General features: G+C 35.6%; 1 protein-coding gene across 8 annotated transcripts in view; it reads left to right on the top strand.

Annotated features, from left to right (window-relative positions):
- Positions 1 to 21,068, top strand: part of CPEB3 (cytoplasmic polyadenylation element binding protein 3) — a 267,785-nt gene that overhangs the window by 156,711 nt on the left and 90,006 nt on the right. For all 8 annotated transcript variants that reach the window (XM_031956050.1, XM_031956048.1, XM_031956046.1 and 5 more), the window contains one exon: positions 15,855 to 15,973. In XM_031956050.1, coding sequence (XP_031811910.1) covers positions 15,855 to 15,973 — 119 coding nt within the window. The remainder of the gene's footprint in view (positions 1 to 15,854; positions 15,974 to 21,068) is intronic.

Here is a 21,068-nt window from a genome sequence, read left to right as displayed (position 1 = left end):
TATTATGGAATTAACAGCTGAGGCAAAGATTAGGGCTGAAGAGATCTCTTGGAATTGTTTGCAAAGAGGTGGTAGTTAAAACATGGGATTGGATGAGCTTCTGAGGGAGTGAATGAAGACATATTATGAAGAGGAAAACCAACAGAGAAATAGTATCAAAAGAGATATATTAGAGAAAAACCAAAGAGGCAGCATGACTTCTTGACTAGAGAGGTGAGTTTTGTCAGAAAGATCTGAACAAATTGTTTGATCCATCTGAATGTCAAGATTATTCACCTATAAAAAAGGGATAATAGTGCCTGTATCATGATGTTTTATGAAATTCAAATGAGTGTATATGTGAACAACCTTGTAAACCTTAAAACACTATGGAATTAAAGAGGGTTTCAGAAAGCCTGTGGTTAGCAAATAATGGCTATTGGGTCAGAGGTGTCAAAGAGTCGGAGAACTAGATAAAGGCAGCCATTGGATCTGATGATGAGGACATTCTTGACCTTTGAGCATGCAATTTTAGAAGATTAACAGGAACAGGATCCAGACAGATTTCAGCCAGCATTTGTTTTTCCAGTTTAGGAAAGAAACAAATGGCAATAGATTGTTCTTGCTCACAATCCTTTAGCCAGTGCCAAAAACTGTGGGAATTTTCCTTAACTCTTAACCTTTCCTTAACGCCTTACTAGGGGTCCTCAAATTTTTTAAATAGGGTGCCAGTTCACTGTCCCTCAGACTGTTGGAGGCCTGGACTATAGTAAAAACAAAAACTTTGTTTTGTGGACCTTTAAATAAAGAAACTTAATAGCCGTGGGTTAGGGGGATAAACGTCCTCAGCTGCTGCATCTGACCTGGGCCTAGTTTGAGGACTCCTGCACCAGTTTAACTTTAGGTCCATAGTAAATTGGCTTTCAAATCCCCCAAGGCAAATTAGCCTGGCTGCCGTCTAACCAGGTGACTAAGGTATAATTAATAGCAGGGAAAGGAGGAGAGACCAAGTCTACAGGCATTGGAATCTGATGGCCAAGATTCAAGTTGAGCATTTGAGCTCTTACTAAAATCTTCCATGGCTAGAAGAGTGGAGTAGAGGAGGATTTAAGTACAGCAGGGTACAGTGGAACAAGATACCACTAGAGAAACAGCATAGGGCTATTGTACTTGTTGTGAGCAATTTCTAGCCTCACCTTAATTCTAGACTTGAAAATTAGAATAGAGAGAAATAATCAAATTCAAACAAGATCATACTGGTTTATGAAGTTGAAGTTATTGTTCATTTGCACAGTGCTTTTTGTTCTTTATAAGCCTTGATATTCTCAAAGCCTATTTTCTAAGTGGTGATCTATGACTTGGGCAGTGACCTGTCATTCTAAAGGGCCCATAGCCCATTAGTACCCTGGCCTTCCTCCTCCACTGTTTATCAGAAATGGCAACTAATAGTCAATCAACAAACATTTTGTGTGCCTGACACTGGCTGAGTGCTGAATTCATGAAGACAAGAAATAAACTAGTTCCTGCTTTCAAGAGCTTCTGTTCTATTCTATCAGGGGAAATAATGTGTATGCATATAAATAAATTCAGATTACATACAAGGTAATAGGAGAGGTCAATTAATAAACAATAATAATGATGATCTTCATTTAGGACCATGTGTAAAGCGTGTGGCTTTGAGTTTTTCTAATAGAGTTAAAGCATATTCTCCGAGTCTAGCCCCTCTGCCCCTCTCTCGACTTGTTCATCTTGTACATTTGTATTTCCTATTATATCAAATCACAAGGACATGACAATGTACGAGTTTATATATAACACCACGGTAATTTATAGCCTCAGAGAGAAAGAAAGCTAACTTCGGACTCAAACTACATTAATGCTGTATTCTTAAGTAATCGAACTAACCAACTCCATAGCAGCTTGAATGAGATTGAATGATGGACTGAAAGGAATGCCAATCTCAGGAATATAGAGATTTCAGTCTCCCAAGATATAACAGGTGGTAGTATCCATCATTTACCCATTTAGTGCCCCTGATTATATAAAATGTAGGATAGTTATAGGTCTCCTAGTAAAAGTAATTTCCTCATCATAAACCATACAGTAATAAAATCACTGTGTTGTTCCCCCCCAAAAAAATTTACAAATACATAGAATTATAGAATGTTAGAGCTGGAAGGCACTTTTTAGACACCACGTCCAGAGGCATCTGAGATATTGTAGAAGGAATGCTACATTTGGAGGTATGGGAACCAAGGACACTTCCCAAAACCCTTAATAACTTTGGGCACTTGGATTATGCTCTTTGTGCTTCTATTTTCGTATATGTAAAACATATTTCTGAGTTGAAGTCTTAGTTTTTGACTTTTAATGACCCTCTTTGAGCAAAGTATTTAACTTTCAGTGCCTAAATTAGAGATCAAATGCAAGTCTGTATTAATGGGAGTTTTTCTCTAGGATTTCCCTTCACTGAAGAAATCATAGGGGTCTGTGTGTGTGTGTGTGTGTGTGTGTTCCTTGTCTTGCAGGTTTCTTATAAGGAGAGGGCATAATATCAGTGTGAGTCCAGTCTCTTATGAAGAACCTGAGATGAGACAAGATGCAGCACACAGTATTTTGTTATCCCTGGGTCATGGTCCTCAAGCTAGTGTTCTTTTTAATAAACTCCCCAAGATGAAGGAGGAGAAAAGGACCACCAAATAAATCCATTTTTGTTACACAGAAGACATGGGAACTTTTACTTTACTGTTTTCTTAAAACTATTCTTTAAATTTAAGAATATCTGAAGCAAGTGAAGTTTTCGGAGTAATTTTTTTTTCTTTTCCAGATTAGCTCAAGTAGAAATCAGATGTTTTAAGCAATAATTCCAAGACTTTTTCCCCTCATGAGATTATGTAAACTAATCAAGTCAAATTGTGAAGCAGAATGATTTTAATCTCTGCTTTTCTCAACTGCTTGCAAGACACAAGTGGCTTATGTTGAATTTGCATCTTCTCCATAAAAGAAGATGGCACTAGCTTACTAGTCACATGTACCCTGAACATTTGGCAAATCTTCACTGACTGGTGGGATCTGAACCACCTGTCCGCACATTCTTAAAATATTCCATTTGACTATAGCTTTGCTTTTGAAAGATTTTACCCATAAAACTACAAATAATATGTTGTAACTGAGATTATTTTGTTTCAGAGAGTTATTTTCCCTGCAGTTAATTGCTTATTAATGACCTCTAGCATTATTTCTTGCCAGAAAGAGCAGTAGAAAGAGACTCAGTTTCTCTACTTAAGCATTGACAGACAGCATTGGGAGGTAGAAAGAAGAGTGGCTTGGGCACTTGCCTGATGACACTCACTTTCTTCAGCTGTCAAATGAGAGGAGTAAATTAGATCATCTCTGAAACTCCTTCCAGCTCTAATTTTCTTGCTTTTATGATATATAATCTAAGATACTAATATAAAATATGTGGAGATAACTGGAGAAAAATAGTAAAATATTAAAATAGTATTCTGAATGCAAGTGCTAGTTGTTATAGTATCCTGAATGCAAGAGATCCTGGGAATACTCACCCCTGGCCCTTTCTCTCATTATTTAATCAGAAAGGCTTTATGAACTTGCAGATCTGGGCCAAGGAAAGCATTTCATTAATTGGGTAAAATCTGGGAGAAGGCTGATTAGCAGGCATATTTTTGTCCCTAAAATATTAAAGATGCCAGCCAACTACCGTGATCAGGAATACAAATGGATGGAGGATTCTAAAGTAGAAATTGGGAGGTATCTAATTTGCTCTTGTCTCATGCATCCTTGGTCTGATTAATGATTTTAAAAGTAAGAGTTGAATATCTTGGTCATAATTGAATATCTACAGAAATGAACATAATGAGGGAGAGAATAACCCCTGGATGTGGTATTTAGAAGAATGGGAGAGTAAACACATCTAGCAGAGGAAAAGAAATTAGGTAGTAATACAAGTGACCAATCACCCTACTTTAATTCTTCAGATGATTCATGATTCATGCAGATGGCTCATTCCTTTCTTTGGAATGGATCACACTGTGCTTCCATGCCTTATTAAGATGGTCTCTGTAAGTTTCTGTTGCCTCAAATTTTCATTATCTTTCTGTCAGTCAAACTTTCGGTGATGGTCCTCTCCAAATTGATTAAGCCATTCTCAAAGCCTTTCTACTTTGGTCCAGAGGCATGTGTATTTACTATACCTCAGCATTTCAGGATCACCTCCTTGTTACAATGAGATTTGAGGAGAAAAATGAAGAGAGAAGCAAAAAAGGAAGAAAAGGTGCAGGAACAAGTATTAAGGGAATTGGGAAGGCTAAATTATGCCAGCAAGATTAAATATGTTATAATCAAAAAAGCACTGAAGTCAGAAAGTATTCTAAGTTTTTTTTTCTTTCTTAATAATAATAAAAATGGCTTTGACTTACCTAAATGAAGAAGCAAAATACAGATATATAATGGATGGAAGATGAACACCCCTGACTTTGCTACATTCAACAGGAATTTCAGAAAGCACACTACATTTAAATGGTCTTATAAGACGCATGCTTCATCTATATAGTAGCAAAAAAAAAAAATGAAGTGGAGGGATGGATTGTTGATTTCATCTTCTTGAAGAGGCTGAAGACATTTTTGTTGAAACTAAAGTATTCAACCATATTGATAGTCAATGTGGTCGGGTCCTTTGGCTAGTGCAATGTTTAACACATGGCAACCCAGATTGTTTCCCAACTTAAAGATCAGGAAATACAGCCACCAAAAGCAATCATTTCAACTCATAAATGCATCTGTCCATAGAAATGTTTTCGTGAAACCTCCATAATAGCTTGTGTAGGGCTAGGGCCCTCAAAAGTTGTTTACATTTTTCAAATTTGGTTGGATGTATATGTAGCCAAATAGATGAATCATACTGAATCACAGAATTTAAGGATGTGCAAATTGGTGCTTCATCTATCACTGACATCATATTTCTCCTTATAATGACCTCAACACCATCTCCATCTATTAGAATTCTATTTTGACTCATCTTAGTTGCTTTCTTCCACAAAACCTTCCTTGACTACCACCTCCCAGTTCAAAAGTGCTCCCTCCTTTTCTTTGTCCTTTCATGTCAATTTGTTCATATCTCTTAGGCTGGTTATTATACTTTGCCTTTTATTACTTATGGTGTACATATCTGATTATCTCCTACTAGATCATAAACTGCCCAAGCACAAGAACTATATAGTTTTTTAATCTTTACATCTCTCTTAGCACACAGTGTTTTGCTCAAATATTTAACCAAAAGAAAGTGTACCAAATGGCAGTTAAAGTTCTGTGAATAGAACAGTTTGTTCAAGATTTGTTCTTTGAAAAAGTATGAGACCAGGGTGAGAGCCCTAAGGTACTCCCAAGCCTGTAGAAATTGGACCAAAGAAGATGTTGGGAGTGGTCTGAGAAGCAAACCATGTAAGTCTAATAAAGAAGCTGAACTCAGAGAAGATTTTCAGGATAAAGGTGCTTGTGTCTAAAATTATTAAGAAATTTAGAAAGATTAAGATAGAGTATACACTTCAGGTTTTTTGCTATAATTGATGAAACAGGTGCAGGTTCTTTTCAGTGGCAGAGATGAATGGAGTTGGACATTAGACAGTCCCAAACCTTTCTTCTATAAGAGTGTACCCTGCAATGAGTTAAAGTTCACCAGAAACAGATCAAATAATATTTAGCCACACTTAATTCTATAGTAGTGGAGGATAAGTCCTTAAAAGCTTGAATACTCTCTTGTTATTGTCATTCGGCATTAGAACAGGTTTGAGTAAAGTTAGCTAGAATAGAGATGAAAGTCTATTGAAAGAAATTACTAGCAACAAATTACTTCAGGAAGGAACTCAGAGTTCAATTGTTTGTTATCAGGACCTTTATTTTCTTCTATATCTTAGAAAGCTTTTTAAAAAATTAATCTTACAAATGGGAAATGCAGGCAGTAGCACCATTTTCCCAAAATAATTAAATTCTATCTTATATAATAGTGATAGGTTAAATCTCGTATTTGGATTTTAAGGCCTTCCAAACATTCTTTTTTACACAGGAGATGAGCATATGTGGGTTTGATTCTTTCTGGTGAACTTAGAGGAAAAGACATGGACAAGAATTTTAGTAGAATAGCAGGAATGGATGAGTTGTCATTTGCATCATTGGAAGGAACATCCAAATCAAAAAGATCACCATAAGATCAATTCTCATAAAATATTAAATATTAAACCATCTTAAAGTCATCCCAAGTCTTTGAAAGTCAGATGTGCCTTTTTATTTCTGATTCTGGGAAAGCTTCTCTTGGCTTCCATTGATGATTTCATTGCTCCTTGACTTAATGGAGGAACAATCCCAAATTTGAAATGAAAAATGTCTCTGAAGGGGAAACAATACAAGTTTTAAAAAGCAGATTAATTTAGGAAATCATCTAGGAACATTTCACAAGACAGCAAAGAGCCTAAGATCAATCCCATATATTGGGTTATTAGAACCAAGACTCGATTAACTTTAATTTGTGGGAGAAAAACTCTCCATTTGCTATGTGAATTACGGAACAGAGAAACTGAGTTGTCATACTTCAATTATCAATGGGGAAGAACAATGATTTTCATATTTGAATAAACCTGTTTCTTACATAAGGAATATGATACTGTAAAAAGAACACTTACTGGCTTTGGTATCAGAAGATCTGTGTTTGAATCCCTGATCTACTACTTACCACTTATGTGATCTAAAGCAATTCATCTTACCTCCTTGGGCTTTCAGTTTCCTCATCTCTAAAATGAAGGTTTGAACTAGATCATTTTAAAGGTAATTCTCATCTCTAACTCCTTTAAAGTATCTTTTAAAAATTTTGCTAGGTACCACAGCGCTATCCTCACCTGAATGACATGTTATTGACAAAATAAGACTTGGAATATGACAATTTTTTTCCATGAAAGAACCATATATAATTTCTGAACATTCCATTCTTTTCTCAGAATTTTCCCTGTGAATCTGATGTAGTTCAACTCAGTTGTCAATATTGAAGATATGATAAAACCCTTTGAGGGGTCCTTGCATTAGAATTATTGCTGTTTAGCCCCACAGGGCAGAATTGGAAGTAATAGATGGAATTTGTACAAAGGAAAATTTAGGGTTAGTGTGACTTCCTAACAATTAGAAGTGTCTATAAGTGGAGTCTGGTATCTTTATGTGTAATGAGTTTTCCCTCATTGGAAGTCTTCATAAACAAGTTGGATTATCACTTATTTATTATAGAAGGGAGTGCCTTTGTCAACTTGGATCAGGTCAGTAAAACTCAAATAGGAATTTAGGAAACCCAAATTAACAGTATCTCAATCACATTATATTTTTATTTATCTTGTTAAACATTTTCCAATTGCATTTTAGTCTTATTTGGACAGCATTTTTGGGCTGTTTGAAAGGGTGAGTTTGGTAGCTGTAGGTTAACTTGTTCCCTCAAAAATCTCTCTTAGTCACTATTCTCATGTCATTAATATTAAATTGCATATTTTAAAATTTTATCCAAATTAAGATTTCTTTCTGTTAAACAACCAGTTTCTTGGAATAGATCAAGAAACGTAGATTTTTTAAAAACACAACTCTAAATGGCCCTTGGGCTCATTTGTTGTTTCAGTTGTATATTTTTAAGCAATAATTTTTGCCACTTTGTGGTGAAGTTTGATAAGAGTGTGCTAGTAATGTTATGGTAAAAAAATGCTTTAGCCTTTTCTTTAAGAACCACTAATGAGTTGGAACCTATTATCTTTAGAAGCAATCAGTTCTGCTTGTAGGTATTATTAGTAATTGAGGAAGTTTTCTTTTATATCAAGCAGAATTTGCTCCCTTTGTGATTTGCATCTGTTATTATTTCACTAGTATTCCAGAGTATTCAGATAACTCAGAAATAGTTGTCAGGGTTCCCCATCTACAGATCTCCTCCCCCTTTTCTTTTTTCTAGGCTAAATGTCACCACTTGCATGATTTCTTGTATGTCATGAACCTGGAGGTTCTTCACCACCCTTGTCACAAAGTTGATACAGTAGAAAGAGCACTGGATTTGGAATTAGGAGGCTTGACTTCATGTTCTGACTGCCCTTCTTTCTGTGTGACCCTGGGATGTGATTTAACTTTTGCACAACATAGGGTCTTCATTCGTAAAATAGAGGTATTGAATGAGGTGGTCTATAAGGTCCATTTCCGCCCTAAATTTATAACTCTGTGTTGTGCTCTCTGAATATTCTCTATCTTATCTATGTACTCCTCAGAATGTGATTCACAGAACAGAAGATCATATCTAGAATTGTCTGGGATCAAACTTAGGAAGGCTGTGCCTGAATATTACTGTTGTGGGGAGCAGGAGGGAACAGAAGAATTTTGTACATGAGGATTGTTTTTAATGTAGGTATGAAAATATATAAGGAATTTGTCATCATAATGATGGCTAAACTGTATGACTACAAGCAAACCTCTTAATCCATTTAGTGCCTCAATCAGCTTTCCAAGACAAATTAATCATGATCTCTATCAGTGGAGAGAGTTTCTATGATGGGAATTCCCCATTCTGAGGAAATCATAAGCCCTCCTCAGTGCAATAATGCTGAGCTCCCAAAGTAAAAATGAGTGGTAGAATTTGATATAAGACCACTTAGTTTGGAGTAGCAAGAGGCACAGAATAATACAGTGGAAAAGGAGCATATTAGGAGTCAAGGAGCTTGTGTTCATATCTTGGCTCTGCCACTTAATCGCTTAACTTCCTATAACATGGAGGTAGAGGGAACACAAAGTAGATTAATTAATTAAGGTTCTTTCTAGTTCAGAATCTATGCTCCTGTGATATATTATTTCATGATATGGAACATGAAAATATCTTAGGAACAATTTTCTATCAGTCTCCAAGACTTAAACTTTTGGAAAGCACTTTGCAATTTCTTACCCTAAAACTCGACATCAAAGTTTTCTCCTTCTTTATTGAAGGGGTTCAGTGTTTTCATCTTGCTGAATACTAAGAAGAGAACTGAATTCATTAAGAATAAAGATTTTTATCATTAACATAATGAATTTTTACCAACAGAACCTGAATCATTTGTATAATTTATTTTCTCAATCCCAACTCTTCTTCCTAGTTCCCTGTTTTCTGTGGATGGCATTACCATTACACATCCACTCACCCAGATTCAGAAACTTAGTTGTCTTCAGTTCTTGATTCTATCCCATCCCTTCCCTAAATATATAATCAGCTGTCAAGGTGGAGGTAGAATGATATCAAAATTTTTCACATCTGTCTCCTTTCTACTATGAAGGGCACCATTTTAATTCAAGCTCCCACCCATACTACAGCTAGATCACAATATTAAATCATGAATCCCCTAAACAAGTTGCATGTATTTGAATTCACATTATTCAAAGTTAAAATTATGCAAAATAGGGTAATTGGTGTTTTTCCAGTAATTTCCTCCATTTTTTCCTCCATTATATTTATTTATAATTAATGATTGTGAAAGAAGCAATGTGTGGCTCACAAAGAATGACTATTAAGTCATGGGACTTGCTTTACCAGTATATAGTGATAGCATCTGTCAGTGTCTATTTCCTTGTCCCCTCATTCCAGTGATTGATGGAGACTTTTTTCCCCTTGACCTACTTCTCTACTCTCATTTCCTTGTTCCTCCTTCCTCCTTAAAATATATTACCACGACACTTCTCCAATACTCCTTTTTACTCTGGTTATGTGACTAGAATAAAAAATGATAGGGCAGAAATTGTATAAGGAGGAAGTATTTTCATTACTTAATTTAATAAAAGAATTTGCTTTTATTAACCCAAAATCATTGTTCCTAGTGCCAGAACCTGAAGGTTAAGAAGCTAAAGCTTTTTTCCTTCCTTTGTAATGATTCAGCAAGTGACAATTGATGAATTTTCCTTATGCCACATTGACTGATTGGTAGGGATAAGCATCATATTTCTACAGGCCTTTGTAAGAAACCCAAAACACTATGTATTTGATCCCTATGTAAATGAAATCACATCTGTTTTGTATCTTTTCTTCCCAATTCCTAGGGGCTTTTGGCATATGTTAATAATTGCTTTGAAATATTGAGGAGATTAGCTTTGCTGATGGAGATGTTTAAAACAGGAAGGGGAGTCAGATTTATCATTGGGCAAATGATAAAGGAAAGTACTAGGTTGTGCTTTCTCTATCTGCAGTTTAGGTAATATATAGTCATCATAGTATGTGACATACAATCAGGAAGTAGAGAAAACATTCTGGCAAAGGATTATTGAATGCTTAGACTCCAACCTAACCAATTCAGTAAAATCTATGGGAAATACCTTAATTTAAAATATTCTCTGAAAAAATATTTTCACCAGTGGTGTTTACTGTGTTGATGGATAACTCCCAACTATTTAAAAAAATGCTTTCCCTTTTGATCTGATTTTGTTTGTGCAGCAAAATAATTGTATAAATATATATACATATACATATAGTAGATTTAACATATTTTTAACATTTAATATATATTGGATTGCTTGCCATTTGGAGAAGAGAGTGGGGGGAAGGAAGGGAAAAATTTGGGGCACAGGGTTTTGTGCAAGGGTTAGTATTGAAAAATTATGCATATGTTTTGAAAATAAAAAGCTTTAATTAATTAAAAATGTTTTCTTCAATTGCGTATAAAAACAATTTTTAACATTTTTTTGGAAAATTTAGAGTTCAAATTCTCTTTTTCCCTCCCTTTTTCTCCTTCCCTGACATGGTAAGCAATTTAATATTAGTTACATGTGCAATTATGTAAAACATATTTCCGTATTAGTTATATTACAAAAGAAAACACAGTCCAAAACAAAATAATACACCAACCCATGAAAAAGACAAAATGAAAAATACTATGCTTTAATCTGCATTCAAATTCTATTAGTACTTTCTCTGGAGATGAATAGTATTCTTCATCATGAGTCCTTTAGATCACTGTATTGCTGAGAATAGCTAAGTAATTCATAGTTGATTAGCAAAAAGTATTGCCATTACTATATACAATGTTTGCCTGGTTCTGCTCACTTCACTCTACATCAGTTGATGTAAATCTTTTGAGGTTTTTCTGAAATCAGCCTGCTCACCATTTCTTATAGCACAGTAGTATTCTGTTACATTCATATACTATAACTTGTTCAGCTATTCCCTCAATTGATGGGCATCTTCTCAATTTCCAATTTTTTTGCCACAATGAAAGAAGCTGCCAGAAATATTTTTGTATAAATAGGTTCCTCCTTTTTTCTGTCTCTTTGGGATATACACCCAGTAATGATATTACTAGATCAAAGGATATGTAAAACATTATCACCCTTTGGGCATAATTCCAAATTGTTCTCCAGAATGGTTGGACCAGTTCACCACCAACAGTACATTAGTGGCCTGATTGTCCCACACCCCTTCCAACATTGAACATTTTCTTTGGCTTTCATAAAAGCTAATCTCATAAGTATGAGGTGGTACCTCAGAGTTGTTTTAATTTGCATTTCTTTAATCAGTAGTGATTCAGAACATTTTTTCATGACTATAAATGGCTTTGATTTCTTCATCTGAAAATTGCCTGTTCATATTCTTTGACCATTTATCTATTGGGGAATGATTTGTATTGGGGAATGATTTGTATTATAAATTTGTCAATTCTTCATATACTTGAGACATGTGATTTTTAATAGACACAGTATTCTGCTTTCCTTTTCCCAGCTTTCTGCTTTCCTTTTAATCTTGTTGCATTGGTTTTGTTTGTGCAAAAACTTTAAATTTAATATCACTAAATCATCCATGTTACAGCTCATAATGCTTTCTATCTCTTATTTGATTACAAATTCTTCCCTCATCCTTAGATCTCATTAAGCTGTCTCATATTCCTCTAATTTGGTCATGATATTCTCCTTTTATGTCCAAATCATTTGCCCATTTTGATTTTATCTTGGTATACAATGTGAGGTGCTGGTCTATACCTAGTTTTTGCCAAACTACTTTCCAGTTTTCTGAGAAGTTTCTGTCAAATAGTGAATTCTTGTTCCAAATGCTTAGATCTTTGAGTTTATCAAGCAGTAGATTATTATGGTCCTTTACTACTGTGTATTATATACCTACTCTGTTCCACTGATTCACCATTCTTTTTCTTAGCTAGTACCAGATTGTTTTGATGATTACCTCTTTATAATACAGTTTGACTTCTGGCATGTCTCCCAACCTTTTTCATCCAATAACAATCAGAAATTTCTGATTGTATTTTTTTTTTTTTTGCTCCTCCTGAAGGTTATGACTGTCCTGTGTATTGATTCATATAACACAGTGATAACAGCTGCCCAGATTCTGGAATGAAGGCCCAGATTCCTTTACACCTTACCTTCTCTTATTGGTCTGAGATTAACTCAGAGCTAACTTGTGATTCAGGAGATGCCAGGGAGAAATGGGCAGAGGTAAGAGAGGGATATTTTTGCAGAAATGACTGGGTTAATTGGATGAGGAGGACTGGGAGCCACATATAAAATTCAGCCAGACTTTTTTTTTTTTATATGATAGTTTGTCACCATCTCTGAGAAGCATTCGCAGAACTAGATGAGCCAAGGTGCTGCTTTTAACCAATGCAGGACTTTGGTAAAAGAGCCCCTCTCTGTATATAATCTTATAAAGTCATAGGTTCATAGAAGCCCCACTGAGATCTTGATGAGTCTGACTTTCTTGTGATATTTGCATTTTATAACAAATATGACTTTAATATTCTCTTTGTCTACTTCATGTGGGAATAATTCCCTTATCATACTGAATCTTTAATAGCTTCCTTAAGGTTTGATAGTTTGATGCCTTTTGTGAGAGAAGATGCTAAGTAACTGAGGATAATCCTTTCCTGCTTTGCAACTGAAGTTTTTATATTTTTATACACAAATTTTTATATTATTTATACACACATATATGCTTGTGTGTGTGTGTGTGTGTGTGTGTGTGTGTGTATGTGTGTGTATAAAGTTTTTATACTCACTTTTAAAAAATTCCTGACTTGCTTAGTTTTGACCTCTGGAAGCAGTTTTGAATTTCTGACTTATTTAGCCTGAACCTGTTTCCTAGTTCCTGTCCCAGCTTTCTATTTGTGCAGGGTTGTGTGTCCATTTACTATTCCTGGCAGAAGTGCTGCCACCCATGCTTTTTGCACTATTGACATACTCCCTCTTGTTCCATTGGCTGAATCCTGGGGAATGGCATATAAATGAGTGAGTTTGTCTTTCAGTAAGGGAATTAGCAGTATATATTGGTCAAGAGATAGGAGAGTTTTGGAAGGTAGAAAATTAAGGAAAATAGTCATTTCTCTTAGACATGGAAGATTTTCTGAAGAAGGTAGCAGCATCTCAAGGGCAATTAAATTGATAAGAGAGGGTCAGAGCTTATGAGCCTGGGATGAGGTGGAAATATGTTTTAAGGTTTAAAATGTGTAGGAAGATCACATGATGATATTCAATGGGATTGAAAGAAGAGGATGAAGGTGGGACACAATTGGGTGATGGCACTTGGAATCAATAATAATAAATGGGGCATTAGTAAAACTGTCCTAAAGTGTTAGTCACAGTCTTTTTTATTGTAAGGATCCCTTTTTAGTATCAAAATTATACAAATGTCACCAAAATGGTGGGTTTCTATTGGGAAAATATGTGATAAGTAATTGCTACTCTCTGTTAATAAAAGTTCTACACAAAGCCTTACAAAAATGAATGTTAAAATTATTTTTACATGAATTTGGGGAAAATATTATTGAGAAAAAAAATTTAGTAGATGGAGCACTGTGTCTGAAATTAGGGAGACCTAAATTCAAATCTTACCTCAGATGCTTACTGGTTATGTAAACTGGGGAATTTTTTTTAACATCTCTGTGTGTCATATTCTTTATCTGTAAAATGAACGGGTTGGACTTAATAATTTGTATAATCCGTTTTAGCTCTCAATCTATGATCCTATGAGATAAAAGTCATCATTTTCCTTTAAAAAATTAATGTTCTATAAATGCTTTAAAAAAAATGTCATTGTCACTTTTCAAAGACCAGCCACTTCCACTACATAACTGTTGCATTTAACAAGGAAGTACAATTAAGCAAATCAAATAGGTACGTTGGCCATACTTAAATGTGTATTCCTTATTCTACACCTACTGTCTACTCTATGTCTGGGAAAGAAGACGCACTTTTCACCATCCATCTTCTGAATTCATTGCTGGTTTCAATATTGTTTCTAAATGAATTTCTATTTTGTGAATCACAACAACTTCTATCTACACTGGAAGGATAGTTTTATATATAATATATATATGTGCACATATATACATGTATATATGCATATATATATATATGTATGTATTTCCTCACCTCTTCTAATAAGTCCATGGATCAAAAGTAAGAAACTACTGTAGGGATATTTTTATTTCTCTCTGTGAGACTAGGAAATGAGAGAGTCCAAAGTAATAGTGCTAACAAGCCATCATAAACTAAATTAATAATGTCTGCAAGATGGAGAAATTGGAGATTAATTGAAAACCTTAAGGAATAAATAACTCATAAGGGTTCTCAAATTCTTTAGAAGCCTTGTCAACATGCAAGCTATTTATATATTAATATAAATCATTCTTATATCATCAGACTATGAATTTGTGTATCTGAAAGTAATTTAAAAAATTTTAAAACCTACAAATCAGACTTTAGTTGCTTTAGGCTAGCATGTATAAATTAATGAAATTTATACATCAAATTTACATATAATTTATGTTCTATACACACACATATATTTAAATGTATAGATGGTTTAGGTGTGTTGTATAGGTGGATCCTTTCGCATTTATTTGAAGGTAAAAGCTTTTAGAACTTAGACCTTCTCCCTGAAGGACTTATGATGCAAAGGATTATAAAAGGGGTAAGAAAATTGTACTCAAGGGGGAAAATCATATATTTAATAAAAGATAATATAAATAAGTCCTTTTTGTAGTTTACATCTGAAAACATCCTTGTGCAAGTTTGAGATCTGGAGATATACCCAGATCTGTCTGTGTTACTAGTAGATTGGTCTCAAAATGTACATACACTATTGCTAAGGAAGATAACTAGGAAGACAATGAAAAGTTTTTCCCAATGGTTATATCTTTTTACTCCTTCAGAACAGGTCTCTCAGATTGTGATCACTTTTTCTACCTTGGAATTTAGTACAGAAAAGGCCAGAAGAGAGAATTTTGCTTTATTACTGAGCCTCCATATTTCCTTGGTAAACCCTTGGTAGTACTATTCTACTTGGAGAATGTCTATTTGGGTACTTTCCACCACTAAGAATCAGTAAGGAGAGGAAGCAGTGAGTGGTGATGGTAGTTTTTTAGCTTATTGGGAGGAACAATTGAAATCTTTTTTTAAATACATCAACTATATATACCCAATATATTCCACTCCTGGCCCTAACAAAGAAAAACAATTGAGCACAAGAAATGGAAACTGTGGCTCTATCTTTTAGCAATAAACAGTGAGTTTTTCACTTTTGTGATTTCAGAAACCTTAGGAGAAGAAAACAAAGAAAGGAATCAGTCCAAAAGGAGCTTTGGCACTATGGACATAGCTAGATGGATTTTGAGAAGCGAGTAGGTGTTGCTTATTAGCTAGATAATGGCCATTCCTGGCCCTTGGTTAAAGAAAGTAACCATGAGATCAATTTAGTGAAATATTCTTTGTAAGTTTTAAAGTCTTTGTGCTATTAATGGTTCTTAGGAGGTTAAAATAAAAAAGCCTTTCTCTGATTTATTTGCTGATTTCCTCTTTCTCTCTTTTTTGATTTGTTTCTCTCCAAGGCTATGCCTTTCTGCTGTTCCAGGAGGAAAGCTCAGTACAAGCTTTGATAGATGCCTGTCTAGAAGAAGATGGTAAACTTTACCTGTGTGTGTCAAGTCCCACCATAAAAGATAAACCGGTAAGTAATCCTCAGCCAGCTGTTTCTTTGTTCATTCCAGAGTGCATGTGGACCTGGAATGAATGGATGTTCTTCTCCTCTTTGGAACTGTATCACTTGATACTGGGATCCTCTTATCTAGGATAATATTTGCATGCAGCAGAATTGTAGCTTAGGTGTTGAAAAGCTAATGGCAAATTATTGAAGACTTTATTCTTTCTTTGGATCTCTCTCACTCTATAAATAGTTATGTCATGGTCTCTTATTTTAGAACTCTAGTGAGGTAAATGATGTTAAAATGTAGATTGAAGTAATAGTGATCTTCGGCATTCTTGGCAACTATCTTGTATAATTTTATCAGAGCAGAATTTAAAAAAAATTATTATCATAATCATTAATATTTACATGTTTATATATGCAGCTCACTGTTTTACATTTTGTTCAAAGTCATTTACATAGACGGTCTCATCCTTACCCTCTAAAAACTCAAAGTATTAGACATATAATATCAGTATTGCCCAGTGTCGTACTTTCTAACACTTGTCAAACTTTTTTTAGGACTTAACACTCTGTTATGTAATACAAACCAGGTTTGAGTGCTATCATTTATTCAAAGTCTGTGGCTAGGTGTTTGTGATTGCCTTGGCATAGAGGTTGAGAGAAATGCAGCTGCTAGGAGAGGAAACCTTTCTTCAGTCAAGGAAGGGGTAGTAGAAAAGATGCAATTTTAAGAGGAGAAAGGAATTTAGAGAATCAAAAGTACTTGATTATATGACAAAGGAAATGGATTAAAGTATAGAAGCATTGTTTGAAAGCATACAACCAGAAATGGGATATTTTTAATATAGGGAGAACTTGTCCAGAAATGTGAACTGATCAGGAAGGATAGGCAGGGGATTAAAGAATGCTAGGTTATCTAGGTCAATTGGTTCAAGGACCTTTGTAGTAGAGGATGAGAATGTAATCTTCAAAGAGTGATCACATTAGATCACAGGCTTTAGGGGAAGAGAGGTCAATTTACCAATGATCCATAGTCATAATTAACTGGGAGGATGATTTGGAGAGGAATGATTGTAGAACCATAGCATAAGAAGCCAAGAAGTTTAAATTCCCTATGGGAGGATTCAGGAGGAACAGAGTCATTGGAGACACTTTAAGGATAGTGGACCTTGATTGAATACTGTAGGCCATGAGCTAAGTAACAAGTTAGCATCTAAGGGTTAATAGGGTGGAACAAAGCTTGATGAAAATTGTATGTTGAGTAGAGGTCAGAGTAAAGGGGGCAGAAATGCAGTTTAAGGTTGATTGGTGAGTTTTAAGTTTTGGAGCTAGAAATAGAGCTTGATCTAGGGTCATGAAGTAAAAGGCAGGAAGGAGCTTGTATTTATCTCTCATCTGAATAGTGTGCTAAAGACTTTGGAAGAGTATCTGAAAGAACCTGAGGATTTCAGCAAAATGCCTAAATGCTGGGAGCTGGTTTGTGTTACCCTTTAGGTCTATGACAGAGAAAATGATTTAATATCAGCTAGTGTTTGGTTGGAGTAAGTGAACACAAATGTGGAGTATCAAAAGGCAATATGTTGAGTAGACTGCCTTTAAAAATTACTCCCCTGCTTCCCATCTCCATGTAGTAGTGTCTGTGGGCATGAGCTAGGATAAAAGCCTAACTCATCAGCAAAAGAGGAACATGAAAAAGACCATGGTTCCAGAGGAGATAGTGTTGAACATGAAGCTTGTTTCTTTATGACTATGGAGAAGATACTTGTGAGGGGAAAATCTGCCTAAGACAAGAGAAACTTGGCTGAACCAACAGCATATATGAAGGACTACTTGGTACAGTGGATAGAACAGTGGACTTGGAATCAAGAATACTGAGGTTCTCATTCTGCCCCCATTATTTATCAGCTCTATCGCTGCGGACAAGTCACTTAACTCCAAGCTGCAGCTTGGGAATAAAATAATCATTCTTGTGCTACCCAACTCAAATATTGTGGCAAAAAAAGTGCTTTGCAAACCCTGAACTGTTAGAACAGTGTGAATTGTTGTTCTTAGAATTAAGCCTAGTAATATGTCATATGGTAAATTCCGTTAGGAAGCCTGACATTGTAAGAAAGTGTAGCCTTTTTTTCAGGAGATTAGCATAAATAGTTTTTATTGTAAAGAGATCTAATACTATTGGCTGCACTAATTCTTGAAAATGTTGGGAGACAGTATGATACCGAGAGAAATAAGCTAACTTTGAAGTCAGAAGGCCTGGGATCAAATGCTACCCATGCTCATTTGTCCTGTGGGCAAGCCACATAACTTGGGCTGAAATGAGTGAGCTGTATTAGAGGGCCTCTGGTTCTACATCTATGACACTATAATTAGTGGTGTTTTCTATTATAGAAATAATATAGTGTGTATGTATTCTCAGATTTATGTCTTATATTTTACTTTGGGAAATCTTTTTATATTGTCTTTACATTGGAGCCCATAGCTGAGTATAGCTGGTGAGGATTGTGTACTCTATTCATGTCTTCACACCCAACGCTTAGCATAAAAATAGTTGAATGATTTTTTTTTCATGGAGAGCATGATTGAGTCCACTCTCCCACAACTCTATTCACCTGCTAGTAAGTCTTCATCTTGACCCAGTTTGAGATTCCAAGCCCTTCCTTCCTTATTGCTCAACTCTAGTCTCACAACTACTTTCAGCTTCCTCTGGCTCTGTTTGCCTCCAATCTTCCTGGTACCCTTTTGGATTCTTATGATCTCTGTAAAATCTGCTCAGTCCTGTCTAGGCCTTTCATCTACTTCATGAACATACCAGAAGACAGAGGATGGAAACTCCAGCAAAAATTTTGGAGCCACACCTCCTTTTCTGTGTTCCTTATCTTTAATTTCATAGATTTCCTTTCTTCCAAGTCCCAGGACTCCAGGGTCCTTATATGCTTAGTTCCTTCTCCACTGCCATAGCCCCCTCTCAGGCCTGCCATCCTCCAAAGTGGTCCAGGCTCCAAGTTCCAAAATTACTTTTCAGTTAAACATTTATTAAATACCTATGTCCAGGGCAGCAGTCCACTTAATTCTTTCCTTCCCTACTCCCATCAAAACTCTAATACTTTTACTGTGAAGCAGCAGAAAGAAATTTAGACTTAGATTTAACAAGTCTAGTTTCATGTCCTGGCTCTGTGACTTTTACTTCTCCATCTTGGATAAAACACTGTGGTCCTCAGCTTCCTAAGATATTAAAAAACAATCGAGGGAAGTGGGTGGGGAAGGAGAGAAAGGTTGAATTCTCTGAGGTTCCTTCCAAATATATACTTTGATTCTATAACCCCCCCTTTTGTAAGAATTCCCATTCTTTTTCTGTGAATTAGTTTTATTAGATTGCTTTTCTAATATCTAGCATGAAGATCTGAATGAGTGTAGCTTCCCTCCCCTTCTTTTCACAAATTTCCTACTCTCAAGTTCTATTGAAGATGCTAACATTTGTAGTTTTCCTCTTTCCCAACATGGAATGCCCACTACCCAGGCATTTCTTTTCTTTTCTTTTTGTTGTGTGAGGGGAAGCAGTTGAGGTTAAGTGACTTGCCCAAAGTAACACAGCTAGTAAGTGTCTGAGAACAGATCTGAATCCAGGTTCTCCTGACTTCAGCACCAGTGCTGGATATATACCAGATATTTCCTTTCAAAAATAGTTCTACAGTTTTATACAGGTTTTTAGAACATTTAGAAGAGGCCCTTAATGTATGATGGATTCACATTGGAGGATTTATGGGAAGATATAATAATAATAATGAGTCATTTACATACATTCTTATTTGATCCTCACAGCAAACCTGTGAGTTTAGTACTGGAGATATTTTTTTCTGTTTTATTGGTGAAGAAATCAAGGCTCAGAAGTAGTAACCAACCTATTCATGGTAATGCAACTAATCAGAGATGACTTACCAAATCTAGTATTCTTTTCATTATGCAGCATTTTTTGGACAAGTGTTGGGCAGGCATGGAAGGCTGTGATTTCCACAACTAGAGGAGGAGATCACCTATCTAGCCATGTCTCTTTTGTTTCAAGAGACCCTCATCCCCAAATCCTCAGGTTCCCCCCCAAAATATATTCCCCTAAATAGAATAACATTCTATTATTATTACTTTCTATAATGTACTTTGTAAAATTCCATTTTATCACTGATTAATTGTTATTGGCAAAGATGAGAGTGTGGCATAGTGGCTTGAGAGCTGGACTGAGATGCAGGGACTGGGTTTGAACAATGTATGTTTTAACTGTAATTGTTTGATACTAATGTCCATTGATTTTGACCTCCATTTTGTTGTCTTGTAGTGCTGTCTTTATTTGCAGTGTGGTAATCATTGTACATACTGATTGTCCTTTTGCCTCTGTTTTTTTCACTTTGTCCAGGTATGAATAACTTACAGGTGTCCCTTTTGCTCAGATGCTGGGTGCTAGAGCAGGGGTGGACACTGGAGAAGTCCAGGCCAGGCTTAGTGGCAGAATAACCTTCTCCCCTGATAAGTACAGTTTGGGTGGTAAGCTCTGGGCAAGAAGCTGGTAGCAAAATAAGAAGGAGAATCCATGTTGCCTAGCTTAGAGAATTTGAGGGCTGTGGTTGATTTCTTGTATAAAAAAAAAGTGTGTGTGTGTGTGCATGTGTGCGTGCATGAGAGAGAGAGAGACAGACAGACAGACAGACAATGATTGAATGCCTGACCTCTTGGCTCCTCCTGGAATAGATCTCTTGGATATTCTGAAGGGCATCAGAACTAATTCCCATTTCCCTTTCTTTCCCTCCCAACTCTACCCATAAATATTTATTTTGGTGGTATACAAATAATACTATTCAAGACACCGTAACTTGGATGGCTAGTATGAAATATGAGATAAGTTCGGGCTTTGGAAGAAGAGATACCTTCAGTTTTAGCTTGGCTGCTTACTGTCTCTGCTTTTAAAGAGTTTATTCCTCTTAATTTCCTCATGTGTAACATGAAGAGGTTGTTCTAGATGGTAGCTATGTATCTTTCTAGTCATAAATTCTATTATTATTAATTTCTATAAAGTACTCTGTAAAGACAACTAGGTGGTGTAGCAGATAGATTGCTAGACCTTGAGTTG

This window comes from Sarcophilus harrisii, chromosome 2 (assembly GCF_902635505.1).
Source record: "Sarcophilus harrisii chromosome 2, mSarHar1.11, whole genome shotgun sequence".
Taxonomy (NCBI): domain Eukaryota; kingdom Metazoa; phylum Chordata; class Mammalia; order Dasyuromorphia; family Dasyuridae; genus Sarcophilus; species Sarcophilus harrisii.
This window is presented reverse-complemented; position numbering and strand designations above follow the sequence as displayed.